Source organism: Mizuhopecten yessoensis, unplaced genomic scaffold (assembly GCF_002113885.1).
Source record: "Mizuhopecten yessoensis strain PY_sf001 unplaced genomic scaffold, ASM211388v2 scaffold11109, whole genome shotgun sequence".
Lineage (NCBI taxonomy): Eukaryota > Metazoa > Mollusca > Bivalvia > Pectinida > Pectinidae > Mizuhopecten > Mizuhopecten yessoensis.
Window position 1 is genome coordinate 1,259,377 of NW_018408884.1, and position 22,566 is coordinate 1,281,942.

At 38.8% G+C, this 22,566-nt stretch overlaps 1 protein-coding gene across 1 annotated transcript; it reads right to left on the reverse strand.

The window, feature by feature from the left end:
* Positions 1–1,581: 1,581 nt before the first annotated feature.
* LOC110465960 lies at positions 1,582–17,258 on the reverse strand. The gene is made up of 7 exons (XM_021522176.1): positions 17,095–17,258; positions 11,925–11,984; positions 7,865–8,156; positions 7,254–7,352; positions 5,995–6,036; positions 5,230–5,580; positions 1,582–2,755 (listed from the first exon to the last, which is right to left on the reverse strand). Exons 1-7 carry the CDS (start codon positions 17,105–17,107, stop codon positions 2,665–2,667), a joined length of 948 nt encoding a protein of 315 aa, XP_021377851.1. The 5' UTR covers positions 17,108–17,258; the 3' UTR covers positions 1,582–2,664.
* Positions 17,259–22,566: the final 5,308 nt, after the last annotated feature.

Consider the following 22,566-nt stretch of genomic DNA (forward strand, 5'->3'; position numbering starts at 1 on the left):
CAGAAGTGGTGTCATCTGCTATTTTTGCGATTATTACATTCCCTTTTCTGACTGCTCAAATAAGGATCAAACCTTTGGTAACATTTTAAATAAAATATTACATTCATCCATGTTAAATTTCTTCGGCTGATTTGTGATGTTTTGAATTGACCTGTTCTCTCGATTTTTTGTTGTTGGTACAACAATAGATATTCTGTTATCAACAAGCAAAGACAATCACAAGTATTTAAAAATAAAAACGTCCAATCGTCATTTTCCCCTCTACTCATCCAGCAGTAGGAAAGGTGTCCTCCTCTAACCAAACCACATTACACTAGGTAGGCTGTCACCATATGTTACGTTGACACTAAATATTTAAACTGTTGATATATCTCTTTACCTCAGACAATTTCTAAATGCATTTGTTCCTTTTCCCCATCTTTCTCTGTCTCGGACAGTCACCCTAGCTGCATTCGTTTTTCACTATCTCGTTGGTTTCATTCTTTTACAACCATTACTGTTTTTTTCCGAAATGGTAATTTATTGCAGTACCACCGAAGGGTCCTAAATGGACCAAACAGACACATGGTGCAGTAATTGATATTGTAGACTTTCTTAACAGACAATCTATTGTTAATACGTGCTACCTTGATTTGTATTTTTTATAAATTATTTAAGCAATTAAGTGATTGAATGCTGGTGCACCGTCGGTCCCCGAGGTCAGCTGTAACCATATAACTGGTATCTGTTCTGTTACGGTGTATATGGATTAATAGGGCAAGAATAACCTATCTGTTGTGACCATTTTTCTGAACTTTTTACACATGGATATGTTGCAGTAAAGGTTTACGTTATGTGACTATCATCTTCAACACACTAATGCATTTCTCTGTATCTTCTTTGTCTAGTTCTGTTCTGATACCATCTTTCCCTCCACATTTTGGAGACGTTTGATTGCTTTCTCTACAGGCCCATGACCTCTTCTGAGATGTTTACAGATTTTGCTGGAAAAGACCTTTGATATAAAATAACTCTCCTCCGTCCGTCTGTTCGTTCAATCGTCATATATGTTTTTATATACTGATGAAGGCTTAAGAAGAGATCGGAGAAATATATAAAAGACGTTCAATTATATATAGGCTTTAACTTGTATATACGAGTATGCTTAACGAAAAGTAACGGTTACGACCAGGGCTTCTTCTTGGTAGACATAATAGAAGAGATATACAAGAAAAGGAAAACCTCACATGGTCAAAATAAAGAAATCAAATTCAAAGTTATATCGGCTGATATAAGCAGACTTTGTTTTTGTTTTATATTATTGTGATCTCACCTAAAGTCATTTTGCAAGGATTCATCTTCATAAACCAATTGAAGATTCATGATGTCCTGCCTTAATACGATGATATACGTAAAACGCATGAAACCCGATAAATAAAGGTATTCTATTTGCAAAATCGTTTTATAGTTGTCGTTTAAACGGAGATTTAATATATGCATAACATATGGCATTGTGTCTCACACAAATCCCCCCCACCCTCTCTCTCTCTCTCTCTCTCTCTCTCTCTCTCTCTCTCTCTCTCAAGAAAATAACAAGACGTCTCAATTATCATCGCTTTATTGAAGGTTGTGTCAGCAATATCATAAAAACATATATAGCACAAAGGCACACAAGTGTTTGGAGATTATCTCCCCTTATAAAAGGCACTATGTGAGAACTCTGAAAAGTGGAGTTACCTCCCTTGTCATGCACTCTGGCTATGACGTAAAATATACAACATTATATATATACCACATACATGTATAAAATAAGTCAAATAACACCACCACATATAACAAAATGATATATGACGTTGTGATAGCCCACATCATCTGGACTCCGATAGTGATGTTATTGTGTAAACACGTACGGGGCGTCATTTCCCTTCATGAATCAAGAGCAACTCTTCGGGTAAAGAGACCCCATCAATGTTGTCTTAACTACCTATGTATCAGATACAAACATGAAAATATGTGTAAAAGATATCGAAAATACAAAATGTTTTATCATTATGTATTTTTACGTGATTTATTTAATTATCAAATAATAGATGACACAAACGTAATACCCATTGTCTTCAACATTACGACAGACTAAACTTGTTCCTGAACTATGAACATATAGCTGTCCCTGACAGGTACTCGTGAGTTGGTTTCATTTGAAGATGAAGATAGTGCTAAAATTACAATGCAAATTAGACTATATAACTAAACAGTGAGTAATTTTAACAACGAGATCGAAAGAAATACTTTCCATCTTCTAAAAATACGCTGGTCTTCCTGTACTGTCGTGAAAAATCACTTCACGTTATTGTAAATGATGCACGCTTCTGTAGAAAGATCGCATCTATAATCACTTAACAATAGGTAACTCATTTTTGAAAAACAATTATTAAAAGCACTTTCAACTAATAGAAATAGATTTTAAAAAATGATAAAATAAATATATACATAACAAAATTGACATGTTCACACGTGCCAAGCAGTCCGACTGGTTCCATTGGTATATTAAGAATCCAGTAATTGTGTGTATTACAATATACTGTTCTCTCATTTACCGGAACTCCGAAATATTAGGCCGGTATATGTAGGAGGTACCGTTTGGATACGTCACTGTTCTTAGGAAGGTGTGGTTCAAAGCTTGGTTCAGAATGCAGTCTGCTTACTATCGTCAAGCATTCGTCGGTAGGTCTGGTAAATCTTCATAAAGTTGTCACGTTCCATGCCATTCATCTCCCTGGAAACAGAAGAAATATAGAGTGGGTCAATGTAAGAGGCGGAAAAACATGACACCAGAGAAATGGCACACAGCCTAATGGTATGTTAACTAATAATCGGTAGGTCATGGCAACAAGAAGTTTTAATGTAATAGTACTGGTTATCAACGTGATATATAGGAAAATATTTCTCTGAAATGTCAGATAAATCTCGTCAACGGTTTAATGAAACCTTAAGCCAAACATTCTACTGAAAATATAATCGTTGAACAGATTAGAACCAAAAACGAAAATTATTACTAGAAAATAATGACAAAACTCCTAATAAAGTCAAAAACAAGTGAAGGTTTTCAGAAACAGCAAATACTCGGAAATCAGGCGAACTGATGACTGAAAGCTCGATGATCATACCAAAAATGTTCGGGAAGGCCTAATCGTAGTGGAAATATATCAGTTGGATGATATTTCTCATGGAAATCTTAAAGCACAGCCAAATTACATATTTAAAAAAATCACGTGTCTTAAAATGAAACAAGTACAACACAAACTCGAAGCTAAATATTGTACCATTGGGTTTCAATGCAAACATAGTTACCTGGAGAACAACTGGACATGAGGAGGAGAAACCTATACATAATCACCACTTGTAGCTACATGTATAAGGCAGACCACATCTGATATCAACCTACCCCAGACACCAGTAAGATACAGGGAAGGAATGTGTTCGAGGTGCTGTTAACTAATGAAGAAAGTGTGTATGTAAGACTGACCGACCAACGAATAGCAATGTTTAACTACAATTGTTTTTCTGAGGAAATTCAAGTGGAATTACTCCAACCAGAACACTACCAAACAGGTATGGGGATACATGTGACAGCCAGACAGAAGCCTGAATCTACCAAACAGGTATGGGGATATAATGTGACAGCCAGACAGAAACCTGGATCTACCAAACAGGTATGGGAATACATGTGACAGTCAGACAGAAACCTGGATCTACCAAACAGGTATGGGGATACATGTGACAGTCAGACAGAAGCCTGGATCTACCAAAAAGGTATGGGGATACATGTGACAGCCAGACAGAAACCTGGATCTACCAAACAGGTATGGGGATACATGTGACAGCCAGACAGAAGCCTGGATCTCCCAAACAGGTATGGGGATATAATGTGACAGCCAGACAGAAGCCTGGAACTACCAAACAGTTATGGGGATACATGTGACAGCCAGACAGAAGCCTGGATCTACCAAACAGTTATGGGGATACATGTGACAGCCAGACAGAAGCCTGGATCTCCCAAACAGGTATGGGGATATAATGTGACAGCCAGACATAAGCCTGGATCTACCAAACAGGTATGGGGATATAATGTGACAGCCAGACATAAGCCTGGATCTACCAAACAGGTATGGGGATATAATGTGACAACCAGACAGAAGCCTGGATCTACCAAACAAGTATTGGGATACATGTGACAGCCAGACAGAAGCCCGAATCTACCAAACAGGTATGGGGATATAATGTGACAGCCAGACAGAAACCTGGATCTACCAAACAGGTATGGGGATATAATGTGACAGCCAGACATAAGCCTGGATCTACCAAACAGGTATGGGGATATAATGTGACAACCAGACAGAAGCCTGGATCTACCAAACAAGTATTCGGATACATGTGACAGCCAGACAGAAGCCTGAATCTACCAAACAGGTATGGGGATATAATGTGACAGCCAGACAGAAACCTGGATCTACTTTAATCACTTAAAGTTGTCAGTGAGTGAGGATGGCTGGGTCATTGGAAGAATCATTTCATCTTTGACAAAGAAACGAACAGAGATGTCAAATATAAGAAAATGCCTTGGAAGTAGCACTGGCACTGCAAGACGAATGACAACATTAGACAATATTAAACAGCAAGGAATAAACCAACTTTAGTCGTCACAGACCGGATCTTTCAACTATATTTGAAGCAAATGCCTATGATAAGAAGCAAAACAAATCAAAAGGTCATCAGACCTATTTTAAAAGTTCTCCTACTGTCTTAACTCCATTGCTAAAAACGGACAAAATGTCATTAGTAATGTCTAAAGGCGTGCCACCAAACCTGTATTATAACCAAAGACCTGTCATATCAAGACTTAGAGCAGTTATGGCTGCAGTTTATAAGGTCTGCAATAGCTTACACCAAGTTGCTTTTCAAACATCAAAAACTGAAAAGGTGAGCCGAATTAGCCAGCTAAGATATAAAATATGTTTTCTGTAACAGGTTGGTAAATGTATCGAACAACTGTAGTGACAGACTCCGGTATCCTAACAAGCAGTGGGCAAAATTCACACTAATGTTTTATCTTTTCATCATAGATATTACGTTTACAAACTGGGATTCTAGTTCAAGAACGAGAACTCGTATTAAGAAGTCATCAGAAGAGAAATCAAGTAACATTATCATATACAAATATGAATGGAGAGTGGCGCCCAATAAACTTACTGGCGGAACTCTCGCTCTAAGATGTATTCCTGTTCCGGAAGTTCCGATGCCGCTATGTTGATCTGACGAGTTGTCTCCCATTCCAACACCTGTCCACCATCTCGACCGGAAGTGGAAGTGGAAAAAACATGTCCGTTACCGCCTCCACCACTTCCGTAAATATGTCCGTTCCCGCCGCCACCACCTCCGTAACCTCCTGAAGTTTCCATGGTCATATTTCTCTCCAGAGTCTGCATGTCTCGTCCGTCCTCGTATCCGCCCTGGTAACCTCCATTCCTGTGCATGTCAGTACCCTGCCAATTTGTAGCCTCCAATTCCTGCAGGCGACCATCAATCTGATCGTCAGGAACTCTGTGGAGTCAAATACAAACACGTAAAACATCTCACTGAACATCAGGGGAGGTAATCTCAAACATGTAAAACATATCACACAACATCAGGAGAGGTAATCTCAAATATGTAAAATAGCTCACACAACATCGGGGGAGGTAATCTCAAACGTGTACAAAAAAAATCTCAATACCATATTAGAATAGGTAATCGTAAACATTTGAATACATCTCGAAACAACAGCAATTAACATACTTGGGGAACACCTCGTCACAACATAAGCGAAACGCTCAACGAATATAACTTAGGAACACCGCTGATTGTGTCATATATAAGTAATGTAAAGTAGCTGAACAGGAAATTATTTACATAAATATCTCTGCTGCTGGATGTACAGACATCCAGTGGACGCACGTGCAGTCATTCTAGACTTACCCTCGTAATGTTTCCAGCCAGACACGTGGTAATTTCATGTCCCTAAAACATAAAATGAAATATTACCAAAAACGAAACTCTCGGTGCTACCATTACTTTCAGGATTTCAAAAACGAGTAACAAAATGTCACAAACAATACTTTGTTTGATGTTCATATTCATATGAACAATCATTAACGTTCGCGTTGGGAAGTAAGCGAAAGGGGACACATTCTCGTAGCTATCGCGATAATAGCTAACGACTAAGTAATTATTTACCAGAAATAGGAAGTAAGAAGCACGTATTAAATTTAGTCGACGCAAAAGCTTTACAAAGTTAACTTGTTAACTGTACCAGACGATCATTTCATCCATAAAGGACTTGTCTTAGGTACCAAAGGTCGAAAGAATAAAAATCCTTGTCTCACGTGTTCGAGAACATGCATAGAAAACAGCAAAACGAAAAAGAGCCTATATAAAAAACTTCATAACGTTAAATGTACAAGTTTTGGTGCCACTGATATTTTTAGTTTTAAACCAGTTTTCATGTTAACGATGTCAGAATAATTCCGGCTGCAAGGTTAAGGCAAACCTTGGGGACTGATAGTCTATCAGCTTGTGATGAATAATTATCACTAGAAATACGAAGTAAGAATAAACGTATTAATAAATATGTCAGTCGATTTAAAGATAACGTTAACATTATCACTGCACATTACGGTCATTTCGTTCATAAACGGCTCAAAAAGTGGTACTGAAGATTAAAAAGAATGAAATTCTAGACTGGTTTCCTCCCCTGTTAGCTCCTCTGCAATACGCTTCACAGAGATTGGTAGCGAGTAACCTTGGGCAGGAATCCCTTTTCCAACTTGTGCGCATCTTTCTCACTCATTGTTGATATTGAGAGTTCTGACGATAACTGCTTTTGAAGATCTCATTGTGTATATTATTTCGAAATTCAGAGATGATGCATCATTTTCATATGCGCATCTAATGCTCTTCGCTTGTAATGTTTTCAGTCAATCCAAGTGCGTGCGTGATAGCGATGCTAAACCCCATCGGGTTTTACTTCTTAGTAACTGTACCCGTCACCGGATATCGGAACTGACCAATGAAAAAATAAACACGGGTGCCCGCTACAGGTCCTTTGTGAGGCGAGCTAAGGGAGGGAACCATGACAGTTTAGGAAAACCCATGTCTGATGCATTCCGAAATAACAAGGTTATTGGTGGAAGATAACGATAGTGATTTGGTAGTTAAACATTTGTTTATATACTCACACTTCATACAGGTTGTCGTAATCCACCTTGTCCAGCTTGTCCCAATTCTTGTCAAATGACCGGAAACTCATGATTGACTCCACGTCAGTGCTGCGACCACTGGAAACAGAAAGACGAGTGTCTGAACGTCCGCTCAATGCCGAGCAGTAATAAGCCCTCTCCCACTTAACTGTGGTTCTCTATCTTCAGTGACCTCCCCTTAACTTCTGTTTGGATTTAGCGGTAGAACTATTGGGTCAGACCGCTCTCGTCGACAAGGTAGCACAATCGGTTAGGGCGATAGTTATAGGCAGTAAGAGTAGATCAGAGTTCGAATCCGGGTCTATCCCCGCAATGTTTTTTTTTTATCACTTATAACAATGTTCTTGATCATATTGTGTTTATTCCATTTTAATAAAAAAAAAAAATGCCTTGAAAGATATGGATTTCTTACAGAAATGATTTATCAAAATTAGAGTCTTACTGGAAAGAAAAACAGTTTCCAATATTTAGTAAAAGTGTTTGGCAGTGGTATGGGGATCTTTAATTACATGTACATTGGATATTTCAACACAAGCTTCTGGAGCAACGTATCATAATATCCTCAATCAAATTACAACAATAAAGCTTACCTTATGCCATCGTGCATATGTTTCTCTTTCCGCTTGGCGGCGCCACCGGCTCCTGCTCCTGCTCCTGCCCCTGCCCCTGCTAACGCCTTACCTCCCTTGCCGCCAGCTCCCCCGCAGCACAGACACGGGAAGGGGCAGAGACAACAGAGGATAGGGATTGCCAGAAACAGGAAGGTTGCCAGACCCGTGAGTACGCCTGCCAAAATGGCGGTGTCCTGATGGCTTAGTCCCGGGAGAACACCCATTCCTGCCCCATAGAAGATGGGGCTTTTTGCAATACTAGTTACCTCCCCTGAAAAGAGAAACAAACGATGGAATTCTAAATAAAACGGAATTGCAGATCGCAATTGGAATCAGAAGTGATGTGAGTTGTGAGATGTTATTTGTTTTAAAGAGACTGAATTCAATCAACATTAGTAACACCTTGCATCACTCTAGGAAAACGATCAACCATCAGAGGTAAAATAGATATTGTCTACCATTTCCTACACACAATAACAACCATCGCGTATATAACCAGTAGCCATTCATCGATCACTACCCTAACTCTCACATTGATGACCTGACATTACATGGATTTTACCTAGACGTACAATGCAGGTGGCGTTAATAAAGCAGAAGACGGTTATCCTTCCGGGACACTCTGCATTATCTCCCCGTACTTTTTCAGGGTTTCCATGTACATTTTCCTTTGTTCAAATGTTGCTGTAATTTTAACGATTCTAAGTTCCATAGAAGTATTGTACACGTCGATGTTATCTCTTGTTGTTAATAGGTAACCTTATTTCCTCTCCACAATCTTAGTTCTGTTCTTTGTCCAGTTTCTGTTATACTGTAGTACTATCGACCTTATCATTACAGAACCCCGTGTGGACCCGATAGAAACAATAACTTTAACTCACCCACAAGGTCCATCTTTACTTGTCATAATAAAAGTATCATATGGGAATAAGATCGGAAACACACCTGTTTTTATACCTATTATGTTTTAGAATATCTAGGTCTAGTCATAGGATCCTGATGTCAGAACTTACCATTCGTCAGTAGCAACATACCAACGTTCAATTGGTGAGTTAGACATCATGATATAGTGGATGCGACCTACTGACCAATAACGTCCTCGCCAATGTTTATTGTCTCTGTGTATTGACGCTGTGGTATAGTTTGTCCCTGTGTGCTGACGCTGTGGTATGTTTTAGTCTTGTGTGCTGACGCTGTGGTATATTTTAGTCTTGTGTGCTGACGCTGTGTTATATTTTGTCCTTGTGTGTCGACGTTATGGTATGTTTTGTCCCTGTGTGCTGACGTTGTGGTATGTTTTGTCCCTGTGTGCTGACGCTGTTATATTTTGTCCTTGTTTGTTGACACTGTGGTATGTTTTAGTCTTGTGTGCTGACGCTGTGGTATATTTTGTCCCAGTGTGTTGACGCTGTGGTATGTTTTAGTCTTGTGTGCTGACACTGTGGTATGTTTTAGTCTTGTGTGCTGACGCTGTGGTATATTTTGACCCTTTGTGTTGACGTTGTGGTATGTTTTGGCCCTGTGTGCTGACGCTGTGGTATATGTTGTCCCTGTGTGTTGACGTTGTGGTATATTTTGTCCCTGTGTGCTGACGCTGTGGTATGTTTTGTCCCTGTGTGCTGACGTTGTTATATTTTGACCTTGTTTGTTGACACTGTGGTTTGTTTAAGTCTTGTGTGCTAACGCAGTGTTATATTTTGTCCCTGTGTGTCGACGTTATGGTATGTTTTGTCCCTGTGTGCTGACGTTGTGGTATGTGTTGTCCCTGTGTGCTGACGTTGTGGTATGTTTTGTCCCTGTGTGCTGACGTTGTGGTATGTTTTAGTCTTGTGTGTTGGCGGTGTGGTATGTTTTGCCCCTGTGTGCTGACGCTGTGGTATGTTTTAGTCTTGTGTGTTGGCGTTGTGGTATGTTTTGTCCCTGTGTGCTGACGTTGAGGTATATTTTGTCCCTGTGTGCTGACGTTGTTATATTTTGACCTTGTTTGTTGACACTGTGGTTTGTTTAAGTCTTGTGTGCTAACGCAGTGTTATATTTTGTCCCTGTGTGTCGACGTTATGGTATGTTTTGTCCCTGTGTGCTGACGTTGTGGTATGTTTTGTCCCTGTGTGTTGACGCTGTGGTATAGTTTGTCCTTGTGTGTTGACGCTGTGGTATATTTTGTCCTTGTGTGTTGACGCTGTGGTTTGTTTTAGTCTTGTGTGCTGACGCTGTGGTATATTTTAGTCTTGTGTGCTGACGTTGTGGTATGTTTTGTCCCTGTGTGCTGACGCTGTGTTATATTTTGTCCTTGTGTGTAGACGCTGTGATATATTTTGTCCCTGTGTGTTGACGCTGTGTTATATTTTGTCCTTGTGCTTTGACGCTTAGGTATATTTTGTCCTTGTGTGTTGACACAGTGGTATAGTTTGTCCCTGTGTGTTGCCGCTGTGGTATAGTTTGTCCTTGTGTGTTGACGCTGTGGTATATTTTGTCCTTGTGTGTTGACGCTGTGGTATATTTTGTCCTTGTGTGTTGACGCTGTGGTTTGTTTTAGTCTTGTGTGCTGACGCTGTGGTATATGTTGTCCCTGTGTGTTGACGCTGTGGTATATTTTGTCCTTGTGTGTTGACGCTGTGGGTTGTTTTAGTCTTGAGTGCTGACGCTGTGGTATATTTTGTCCCTGTGTGCTGACGCTGTGGTATATTTTAGTCTTGTGTGCTGACGTTGTGGTATGTTTTGTCCCTGTGTGTTGACGCTGTGGTATAGTTTGTCCCTGTGTGTTGACGCTGTGGTATATTTTGTCCCTGTGTGTTGACGCTTTCGTATATTTTGTCCTTGTGTGTTGACGCTGTGGTATAGTTTGTCCCTGTGTGTTGACGCTGTGGTATATTTTGTCCTTGTGTGTTGACGCTGTGGTTTGTTTTAGTCTTGTGTGCTGACGCTGTGGTATATGTTGTCTCTGTGTGTTGACGTTGTGGTATATTTTGTCCCTGTGTGCTGGCGCTGTGGTATGTTTTAGTCTTGTGTGCTGACGCTGTGGTAGATTTTAGTCTTGTGTGCTGACGCTGTGTTATATTTTGTCCCTGTGTGTCGACGTTATGGTATGTTTTGTCCCTGTGTGCTGACGGTGTGGTATGTTTTGTCCCTGTGTGCTGACGCTGTCGTATATTTTGTCCCTGTGTGCTGACGCTGTGGTATGTTTTGTCCCTGTGTGCTGACGCTGTTATATTTTGTCCTTGTTTGTTGACACTGTGGTATGTTTTAGTCTTGTGTGCTGACGCTGTGGTAGATTTTAGTCTTGTGTGCTGACGCTGTGTTATATTTTGTCCCTGTGTGTCGACGTTATGGTATGTTTTGCCCCTGTGTGCTGACGTTGTGGTATGTTTTGTCCCTGTGTGTTGACGCTGTGGTATAGTTTGTCCTTGTGTGTTGACGCTGTGGTATATTTTGTCCTTGTGTGTTGACGCTGTGGGTTGTTTTAGTCTTGAGTGCTGACGCTGTGGTATATTTTGTCCCTGTGTGTCGACGTTGTGGTATGTTTTGTCCCTGTGTGCTGACACTGTCGTATATTTTGTCCCTGTGTGCTGACGCTGTGGTATATTTTAGTCTTGTGTGCTGACGTTGTGGTATGTTTTGTCCCTGTGTGCTGACGTTGTGGTATGTTTTAGTCTTGTGTGCTGACGCTGTGGTATGTTTTAGTCTTGTGTGTTGACTCTGTGGTATAGGTTGTCCCCGTGTGTTGACGCCGTGGTATATTTTGTCCTTGTGTATTGATGCTGTGGTATAGTTTGTCCCTTTGTGTTGACACTGTGGTATATTTTGTCCTTGTGTGTTGACGCTCTGGTATATTTTGTCCTTGTGTGTTGAAGCTGTGGTATATTTTGTCTTTCTGTGTTGACGCTGTGTTTGATTTTGTCCCAGTGTGTTGACGGGGTGGTATATTCTGTCCCTGTGCTGACGTTGTGGTATATTTTGTATCTGTGTGATGATGCCGTGGTATATTTTGTCCCTGTGATCACGTGATAACTACCTAAACTCGTCACAGATGTTGACTTACCAAATCCGCCCTCACAGACGCAGTTTGGGTCAGCTGACATGCTCTGCCACGTGCCGATACCTAGCGGAAAACAAAAACATCATACAAATAAATGACAATATCGAATGGTTGGCCTTGGAGAGTTTTGGTAGCATACGCATATGCATCACAATAAATACAACTGCACTTAACAGTCTCTACAAGATACAGAGACAGAATTTATTTATTTCATTTCCATAGCAAGTCAGCATTGCGTAGTATACATGTATTGCGTGCACTCGTAGGAGGGAAACAATGTAGCAGAGCATGTTACAAGGTTGAATGGGGAAAACATATGACCGGGAAAACTCGAGCGGGAGAGATAAGTTTAATGATTTGATTTATCAATTTACGCTATTATATGAATATATGTAAATGAGATGTAATTCTTTTTAAATATACTGTTCGTGCTGACCAGGTTTTCACGTGATAATGTCTGGTGATATAGGTCACAAAAGCTGTGTTGAGGACATGGTGTCTGGTGTATACAGAATACCGTTAGTAAACTAAAATGTATTGGTTATATACTTACTGAACTGATGACTGTCTAGAACTGTTGATATAAGTAAAAATGTCATCTTATACGGATTGGGTGGATGTACGAACGAACAGATAGGATTGTATCACAGGGGAACAAATATTGGGATGTTTATTACTTTCCGACCTTTTTCTCAGAGCCTAATCTATAAATATTGTCTGAGAAAGGCCGAAGGGCATGCGGCCTTTCTAATACATAACTCAAAGTAATGAGATTTTAAGTTCGAGGATACGAGTATATAGTGGTGGCCATGGGATCGCCATTACATCAACAGAAATAATCATACAGCAAAAAACCTCCAGTTACTCTGAATCAGACACGCTTTGTAATATACACTTTTTAAATGAAATCCTTAAAAACGTCTGACTTTTTAATTGCATTAGATAAGTCTTTCGAGTGGAACGGAATTCCCGGGATAGAAACTCGCATATATTAAATGTTTACAGTATATAACTGGGAGCTGGCCTGGAGATAAAAACTCACTAAAATTAAGTGTTTATTGAAGTCAACAGTGGGCTGTCTGGAGAAGACGAGAATTGAAATAAAAACTCACTAAAATTAGCTGTTTATTGAAGTCAACAGTGGGCTGTCTGGAGAAGACGAGAATTGAAATAAAAACTCACTAAAATTAAGTGTTTATTGAAGTCAACAGTGGGCTGTCAGGAGAAGACGAGAATCGAAATAAAAACTCACTAAAATTAAGTGTTTATTGAAGTCAACAGTTGGCTGTCAGGAGAAGACGAGAATTGAAATAAAAACTCACTAAAATTAGCTGTTTATTGAAGTCAACAGTGGGCTGTCTGAAGGCGACGAGAATTGAAACAAAACCTCACTAAAATTAGATGTTTATTGAAGTCAACAGTGGGCTGTCTGGAGGCGACGAGAATTGAAACAAAAACTCACTAAAATTAAGTGTTTATTGAAGTCAACAGTGGGCTGTCTGGAGGCGACGAGACTTGAAATAAAATCTCACTAAAATTAAGTGTTTATTAAAGTCAACAGCGGGTTGTCTGGAGAAGGCGAGAATTGAAATAAAAACTCGCTAAAATTAGGTGTTTATTGAAGTCAACAGTGGGCTGTCTGGAGGCGACGAGAATTGAAATAAAAACTCACTAAAATTAAGTGTTGTCTGTATCGTCCTCGAGGCGACGAGCAAAAACGATGATGCAACATCTCTAAGATTTATTTATCAATGCAAACAAAAAAAGTCATGTGGGTTCTCATTCTTTTATAATTTTACTTACTATTGATATACATCGTTCATGTTTATATGTACTTTATTTGGGTGAAAATATATCGGTAAGGCACGTTCGAGTATGACATTGTGTAAGTACATATTTCTCCCACCAATACACCGCTAGCTGTTGTGTTACATGTTTATGGTGCACTCAGCACTATGACTGGGAAACCTACCGTAGAATACTTCTAACAAAGTGCATACCTGTACAGGTTTACACGTACAGTATATATATGTACTTATTTACCTGTGGAGACAGTCGTGTAAAGGACACAGGTAAAACAATTGGACGTCACCTGTATACCAGTACGTATAGAGTCCTTACCTAGCTAATATAACCATGTGATGTCGTGTTATGTCGTCGCTTCCGGACAAACCTAACGGAGCCACAAAACATGTCGTTAACATGCGTCCCCGGGGGACAGGCGCGAGGCTCTCAAACGGGGTTACCAAAACGTATGTTTATTATAAGTCATGTTCTAAGGTAGTCGGGTTTTTCACTTACCCTTAATTATCATTACTCAACAATGCAATGCGTAAAAAGTGAGAAGGAGGGAAGTGTGTGTGGTGTGTGTGTGTGTGTAGGGGGGGGGGGGGGGGGGGNGACCTATGACGGGGTCGCATTAATTAAATCATATAGTCACCTTCGAAGAAATGAAAAACATTGATTGATATTTTCGTTGTATTTTAATGTTATTAACATTATAAAACATGGCATCCAGTCTTGAAAATGATGCAACATATTTTGCGTATAATAATTGTAAAATTTTAATGAAAACTGACACACTTGACAAATGATTGACAATCGCATTCCTAGTGATGTACATTACAGTTGATATATATTTCTCTCGTCCGTCGCTGAAAGCCGTCAGTAATTTCTCTTTTCTTGTTTTCAACTATCGAGCCATTCTTTCAACAGGTGCCGGTTAAAAGAACTGTTAATTAACCGATTTATTAATAGCTTTCTTCATTTTGTTTGGTTAAACCCATAAACTATGGAACGTGTCCTTTTGAAATTTGGCGCCGATAACTTCGTGCTCCGCCATTATGAAAATTCCACCGCGAGTTAGTACACTATTACTGATCGCTATATTCTTACTAGTGGTTAGCCTTTTTGAACTTCAAGATTTTATTAAAATCAAACAATATCAAAATATTTGAAGAATACTAAGATAAAATCAATGTATAGATGTGTAACTTGACATAGCTTTGTTGTTTATGCATATCATTGAGCAAACTTTTCACTACAAATTCTTACGTGGTTTGTTCTCATTTGTAAACAACAACGTCAGTTACTTAGAAGTGTCATACAAAATTGTGGCAGACAGAAGTTCACAGCTCACGACTGTTGTCTGTGACGTTTATCTCACTCTCGTTAGCTAATTATTATTTTTTGAGATGAAACAGAAAAATCCGTACAGGATACGAAACGACTGTTGTTTATCATACTCCATGGATTCTTCTGTGTGGCAATACTAGCCGGTCGTTTACAGTTGTGTCCCCACTCTAGAGCCGGGTTTAATATGAGGACGTTTGGTAGATAATTACGCTTTAAGGCTGTCATTTACCTAGACGAGTCAATCTCAGAAATTATAGACTTGATCGTGGTGTGTTTGACCTTTGGTGACCTAGCAATATATTTGGTAAAGGAGTTTGGCAATATATTTAAGGATGCTTGATTGGAAAAACCACAAGGTGGTAAATATACTAGGAAGGTTGAGGGAGAATGTATTAAGGTTTTTATTTAATTTCTTTTTTATTATTTAGTTCGCTGAGATGGGATGAACTGGAAAGTGATGTCACTAAATTGCGTTTTGATCATTTCAGGGTGTTTATTGCAAAACACATCTTCTGAACTTTATGACAAAACCGGAAGTACCGTAAATATATATTGTACTACTCATGTCTACGTTACTGCTACTACAATTAATATTTGTGTGGACGTCTGTCGTTCTGGCCATTTGTGTTCATTTAATCAGTTAAGATCCACATAGTTTTTATATATGACAAACACGTTTTTTGTTTATAAACGTATTTTTCAAACCATCATTTCTATACCGCAGACTTTACCTCCCATTGTGAGTACTTCGTCCCTCTAACCGTATAAATCAACATAATTCTACTTCAAATACTTTAACGGAACTGAAGAATTTTGAACTTTGGAAGTGTAAACAAAATAAGCAACGTTCAACTGAATGGTTGACATTATAATTTATGATTTCTTCTTCTTATAAGTCTTATAGGGACAATTTGACCGACTATCTTGTTTTTGTCAATTTTACCTTTTAACCTCAAAAAATAGCTGATTTCTAGACTGATGACCCTTACACCAGGTGAGATACTACTAGATCCATCTAAAGATTCCGTATTCAATTTATAGATGTATCGATGTTTTTAAGGAAGCTGTTTACCCTCTGGCGCCTCACATTTCATCACAAGGAGATACATATCTTGAGATCTGGGTGCGACACAAACTTGATAGCCGCGAGCGGTCAGTGTGACGAACAATCCGAGTCATAACAAAGCTTAACGGTGAATCACACAGAGACACAGGAACACTCATAGACACTCATTTATAGTAATATCAAACGTTGATATCTAATAAAAACGATGCCAGGTATATATTTATAAAGTATGCGAAGCGTCTGCTGTTTGTTTCAAGTGTTCATAAATAATGTATAGCGTCTTCTACTTGTACAATATATATATACAGTATATGTAAACGATAATTTGCTGAACACATTTACTGAAAAGAATTTCTAGATAGTTTGAATCCACAGCTAACATTGCAGTCAGGGAAGTTTAAAAATAAGGCATATATTTACTCAATTCTGTCGAGAATTTGTTATGCCTTTTAAGATCACGTGACCCTGTCAGGCCAATACTTTTGTAAAGTTCTTCATTCTTTAACGATTTTTTTTGTCACTGACCTTCCTAGCGATTAGAACAGGACATTTGAGTTACTACAGAAAATAAGTTTAAACATTCTCAAGTTCTTTCTTCGTTTTAGAGGACCGGGTCTTTATCAAGTATTTAGTCGTAAAAAAGTAAATATATTCTGGCTTGAGGAAGAATGTGTAGTCTACTTCTGTGGTATTTAATGGAGCTGGCGCGTATTTTCTTTCTAATTTACAATTAACGACACAAGAACGAAACATCTTATAACGGGAATAACTGAGGCCGGGAATGTCTCCTGATTGTGTCCCGGGTGATCTAAGATGTTGTACCGTTACGGCAAGTTGCTTGACCATTGATCACACTATAATGGAAATAAAACAACATTCCGACGCAGTACAGTGGTAAATAAGAAACGACTATTTCTGTAATGACCACTTGACCAAAACAACATGTCCACGTTAGAAATATGTGGTACTTACCCGCAGTGGCCATAGTGTTAAATTGTCCGTTAGAATCAAATCTGGACGCGAAATTCTCACAAACTACTGCTAGTTAAAACAATGGCGGACAGGCTTTCGTGATGGACGTAAATCGCCTCTGGTCATCTAGCGCGCAGTGATATGATTGGCTCCCGTGACAGTCAATAATTCTCCGTGACGTCACTCGGTGAAGGGACGGCCGCCCGCGCCTCGGGTTGCTGCTGCAGTCTGGGGTCAAAGGTTACAGTATGATGAGTTAGAGAAACCGGAGAATTCATACATGCGTGATACAGGTACCACTAATCACAGGTAAAACCATGTGACGTAAACTTGGCTAAGGGATCCGCCGACATGGGCTGTAGATCAAAGACATTTACACGCTATTAACTTCCTCCGCCTATCCGTGGTTTTCACGAATTTCAACACACAGAATAATCTGTCGAAAACGATTCCAGATAATCCGTAACATTGTTCGGAAAAATACATATGTCAAGCCACGGGAGTCAGACACGTGGAACTAAGGCTTATGTGGTACTGGTGTTGTTTCATCATACGTAAAATTGTTCTTCTCTAGAAAACACATGAAAAGTCAGTATTATCATCGAGGGTTTTTAGCGGCCGTTTTCAAATGACCTGTCTCGGTCACACAAACGCTTCAAATATAATATTTGGCTGTCGCTTCAAACTACTGGGTGGGTGACCGAAATATAATTTGAAAATGCTACTAAATATTGAGTTTGTTTATATTTTCTTGTGAACAATGATCGATGGCTTCGAGGAATAGTCCGTTTAAAAGTTTGTTTGAATTGTATCGATACAAAGTAGAGATTGGAATTGGCTAGTAATTAGGCAGTCAAGTATTCGGAGGATCGACCGGTAAAAGTAAATTGATCGATATTCAGAATGAGATTCATTGGTTTAGTATGAATAATAAAAGCTCATACTGTACATAAACAGTAATTGAAAACTTACTTTACGAGCTTTCTATAACGTGTTTCCTATGTCAAGCAAAGAGTGCAAATGACCGGTGTCTCTACTCTAAACCGCTGAAAACAACTCACTAAGCCACTATATGCCGAATCAGTAATGTCAACAGTCAGAAAATATGGAAACATTTCGTCTAAATAGCACTCTAATACTACAGGCAGTCAGAGGGACGGGTAATATGTTTACCCATCCCGCCCCTAAGTGGATGTCAAAATGGGGTTATAAAGATGACTCAGCTGGTGCCCCCTCGTCTCTGTTCATCGAATACCCTTCCCTACTGACCCAGATGGATTCTTTGATTTTCCTCCCTTTCAAGCACTTTCGAGTTGTTCTAGTTTATGATGTGGTTGTGTGTGTTAGCATGGTCTGTAATTGTTTTCTGGAAATGTATTCTACGAATAATTGGCACAATTTTGAGTTTAATCAACATTTTATCCGATATCATATCAATTTGATAGTTAAGGGTAACGCAAGCTACATGCACTTTTTCTAGTATTACAACAGATCGTGCATCTATAATAGACATTAAGCTGTAGATATGCCTTATGGGAGGAAATCCGAATATCTTAATCAGGTGTTTTTTTAATTATGTGTAAAACACTCTATGGTGATTTAATCATCTAATCTATGTAACGAATTTGTGTTGAAAAATCGTCTGGAATAAAAGTGCCCAACACTTACATATTCTATACAACCTTTACTGGCTGTAACCTCATAACTTTGTTTGAGTGATTCAAGTTTTGTTTTCGAGGAAATAAACATAAAGCGTCGTTTTATCGTATATTTCTTCTCGTCTTTTTCGCAACGCACCAGTCGTGTATACCTTTGAAAGCATTCGTATATGAGTTTTAATCTCTTAAACTGAAATGGTGTTGTATCATCTGTAATAAAGTCTTTTCTGCTGTTGTCTAAGGTCAGAAGTAAAGACTTTTATCACATAATGTACTGTGTTATCCAGTGAATATATCTATGTCATATTTTTTGCGTATTAACCCATGTATTATGACCTATCAGCCCTGTGATTAGTTGTAAGTATACAGTTTTGACTATTGACTGAAAGGGCATGTATTAACTGTGTTGTTACTTACAATTATCTGTATGGACTACATTTGTATACACATTACAAAATACAACGCAACACATTTTTAACTGTGATAACGTTTAACTTTAATGATAACGATTATGAACTTTAGAATTCTTACCGCTGCCTTTAATACATTTTTGGTATTACGAGAAACCCCGTTCCAAACAATTCCAGTAAACCCTGCTCTGATATTTCTTGAATACGTTATCTTTAAGCGGCTCGTAAACAAACGACGTCAGCGTTCGCAAAGCGCTTTAATCGAGATCAAATACGTGATTGGGTGCGTTCGTTGCTAAGGAAACGTGTGTTAGTTAGAGAGCTTCCATTGAAAATAATTTTGACTAATTCATGGCTGTATATGAATAACGCTATTTTCACTATGGATATAGTCAAAATTGCTTCATTACTTTTCATATAGAGAGTCAGGTATCAATTTCAATTTTGATGTCACGCCTAGGACAAGTACATGATGTCACAGACTTAGGCACTGGAGTCAAAATGGCGGCTTTTTACATTTCAAGGTTGCATGAAAATTGTCGTTTTACACAAATAAATGCCCCAAATCTTGATTATGCGATAAGAAGGATCTTAAACTCGTTTTCATTTCATATGAAATTTATGAAACTAGTAACGATTTAGCTCGTCAGAGGCTCGCTAAATTGAAAATGTCTAAGACTAGTTTCATAAATCTATTATGAAATGGAAACTCATGTAATATCCTATATATGTGAGAAACAAAATCGGACCAAGAAAGAACTAATAGACTAAACTCCAAAAAAATCATAAACAGTGATATCAGTAATAACGATGATTGTATACGGCTCTCAAAACTATGTAATCCTTATAAAAATGGTAGACTCCGTACCTATCACAGTCGCTGAAACTTACATTACCGGAGCCATTTGCCAACTTAGACTCGGTTGTCTCCCTTTGATTATTGGTTCATTTTCCCTGTGATCGCCCTATGTATTCTAAAACAAGATCCGTTTTATTTAGTTGCCTTTGGCTAATCATTTTGCATACTCTTTTAACCAGTTCATTTTTTTTTAATTCAAATGGTAAGTTATCAGATTTAATTCAAGAAAGTGATCTTAAGTTTTCACTTTCAAAGACTATATAGCCACGGGCTCTAATCTAATTCCGTGATATAGCTTATGATTCGACGATGACGATCTCTTTTAACAGAAATGTTTGAATCAACTTGCATAATTCGTCACATTGTATTTGTTTTACTCAACACATCAAAATCTTCAACTCTTTCGCAGGACAATTTCCCGCTCTGTGAAAACTCTCGAGGCACGCTCCCATGGAGTTATCGTCCTTAGATGACGTAAGCTGTTGATAGGGTGTTATAGCATGTACCACTAAACCATAGAGTACTTTACTGAGCAACGAGTGGAAACTGTAGTAACATAGGACATGTTATTCCTATAATAGCTGAACTTATATCTTTAATCTTATTTGTTTGATTAGCATTGTCTCGTAAACCAAATTTAGCGATGTATAACTTTCAAATATGAAAAAAATATGTATTTTATAATTGTTATATCGATTTGAATGCATTGTATGTGTTATGTTTGTGAAACGCGACACGTAAAAAATCGATTGATTGATTAATTGATTAATTGCAACAAACCCTTTGCGCAATGTTCGATATACAATAAAATGACCCCCGAGTTATCTATGATTACAGGGATTAGAAGCGGTACTCGGGAGGGATTAACTGTAGTAGGTATACCTAATATAAGATAGAACAAACAAAGAGTTACCTACCATCTTACTCACCTTTGAATCAACTTTAATAAATCAAGTTTTGGTGTTTTACTTCACTATTTAAAACATATTAAAATGTCATTGTTTAGAAAGCACTCAAGCATATTCCTTTAAATTGATTGATAGTAGAAAAAATGTTGTAATATGATAATTAATGTTTTTAAAACTGTACACCTGCGGATATCGATTTTATTTTATATAAAGATGTACGTTCTTCGTACCATAAATGTATTTGTTTCAAACACAGAAGTGACCTAACTGAGCTCGTGTATAATCAAAGCTCCCCTAATCCCTTATTGGCCTGATACTCAGCTTTTGTAGATGTTTACGTGTACCAGCACTACACGTTCATCTACAATTCCGATTGAGGACTGATACTTCGGCAGTTGTATTCTAATATTGGATGTACCTACTTTGTTAGGTCACTTCTGATTGCTTACTTCTTGCTCACGGAACCAGTTTACTGAAGCGGGTTTGTTTAATTCTAAGAGAGAGTGAGTGGAAAAGGGGTTGTGTTGTACTGTGTTAGGATGATAAACATATGCATACCGGGATTAATAAATCGATACTCTTCAAACACAATACCCGCCGACACCATCTGTTCTGTTAATCCTTAACAAAGATCCAACACGTGCACTCCGTCTATATCCACTGACATTGACAAGTTGACATGGTTTGCTTTATATAGTATCAATATTAACTTTAACTATTTATCTTACAATTTATATTAATCACTTGTTGGTCTGGGTGTCAGTCGTAGTGTGGGAGGAAACCGGAGAAACCCTTTTCTAATTTTCACATCCGATCGGGGGAATCGAACCCCGGTCGCCTTGGTAAAAGCCAATTGTTATCCACTGTGTCGCCATATCATCCGAGTGGCAAGATATAAATAAACCGAGTGTAAATATTCTCCAAATATCTTGACAGAAAATGGCGATCATTATGCCAGCTTGAAACAGCTTAGCATAAACCATTACTGAAAATATGCGTTTAGGAAAAATCAATAATTATAATAGTTACAAATGGATGATGTTGAAAATGTATCAACCACTAATGTAATATTCATCGAAGGGTTAACCTGCGCCCTCTGTGTAACCGAGTTACACTAGTCCCCCACTGTGTTACCGAGTTACACTAGTCGCCCTCAGTGTAACCGAGTTACACAAGTCGACCACTGTGTAACCGAGTTACACTAGTCTGTCACTGTGTAACCGAGCTACACTAGTCTGTCACTGTGTAACCGTGTTACACTATTCGCCCACTGTGTAACCGTGTTGCACTAGTCGCCCACTGTGTAACCGTGTTGCACTAGTCGCCCACTGTATAACAGAGTTGCACTAGTCGCCCACTGTGTAACCGACTTGCACTAGTCTGTCACTGTGTAACTGAGCTACACTAGTCTGTCACTGTGTAACCGTGTTACACTAGTCGCCCACTGTGTAACCGAGTTGCACTAGTCTGTCACTGTGTAACCGAGTTACACTAGTCGCCCTCAGTGTAACCGAGTTACACTAGTCGCCCACTGTGTAACCGAGTTGCACTAGTCGCCCACTGTGTAACCGTGTTACACTAGTCGCCCACTGTGTAACCGTTACACTAGTCTGTCACTGTGTAACCGAGTTACACTA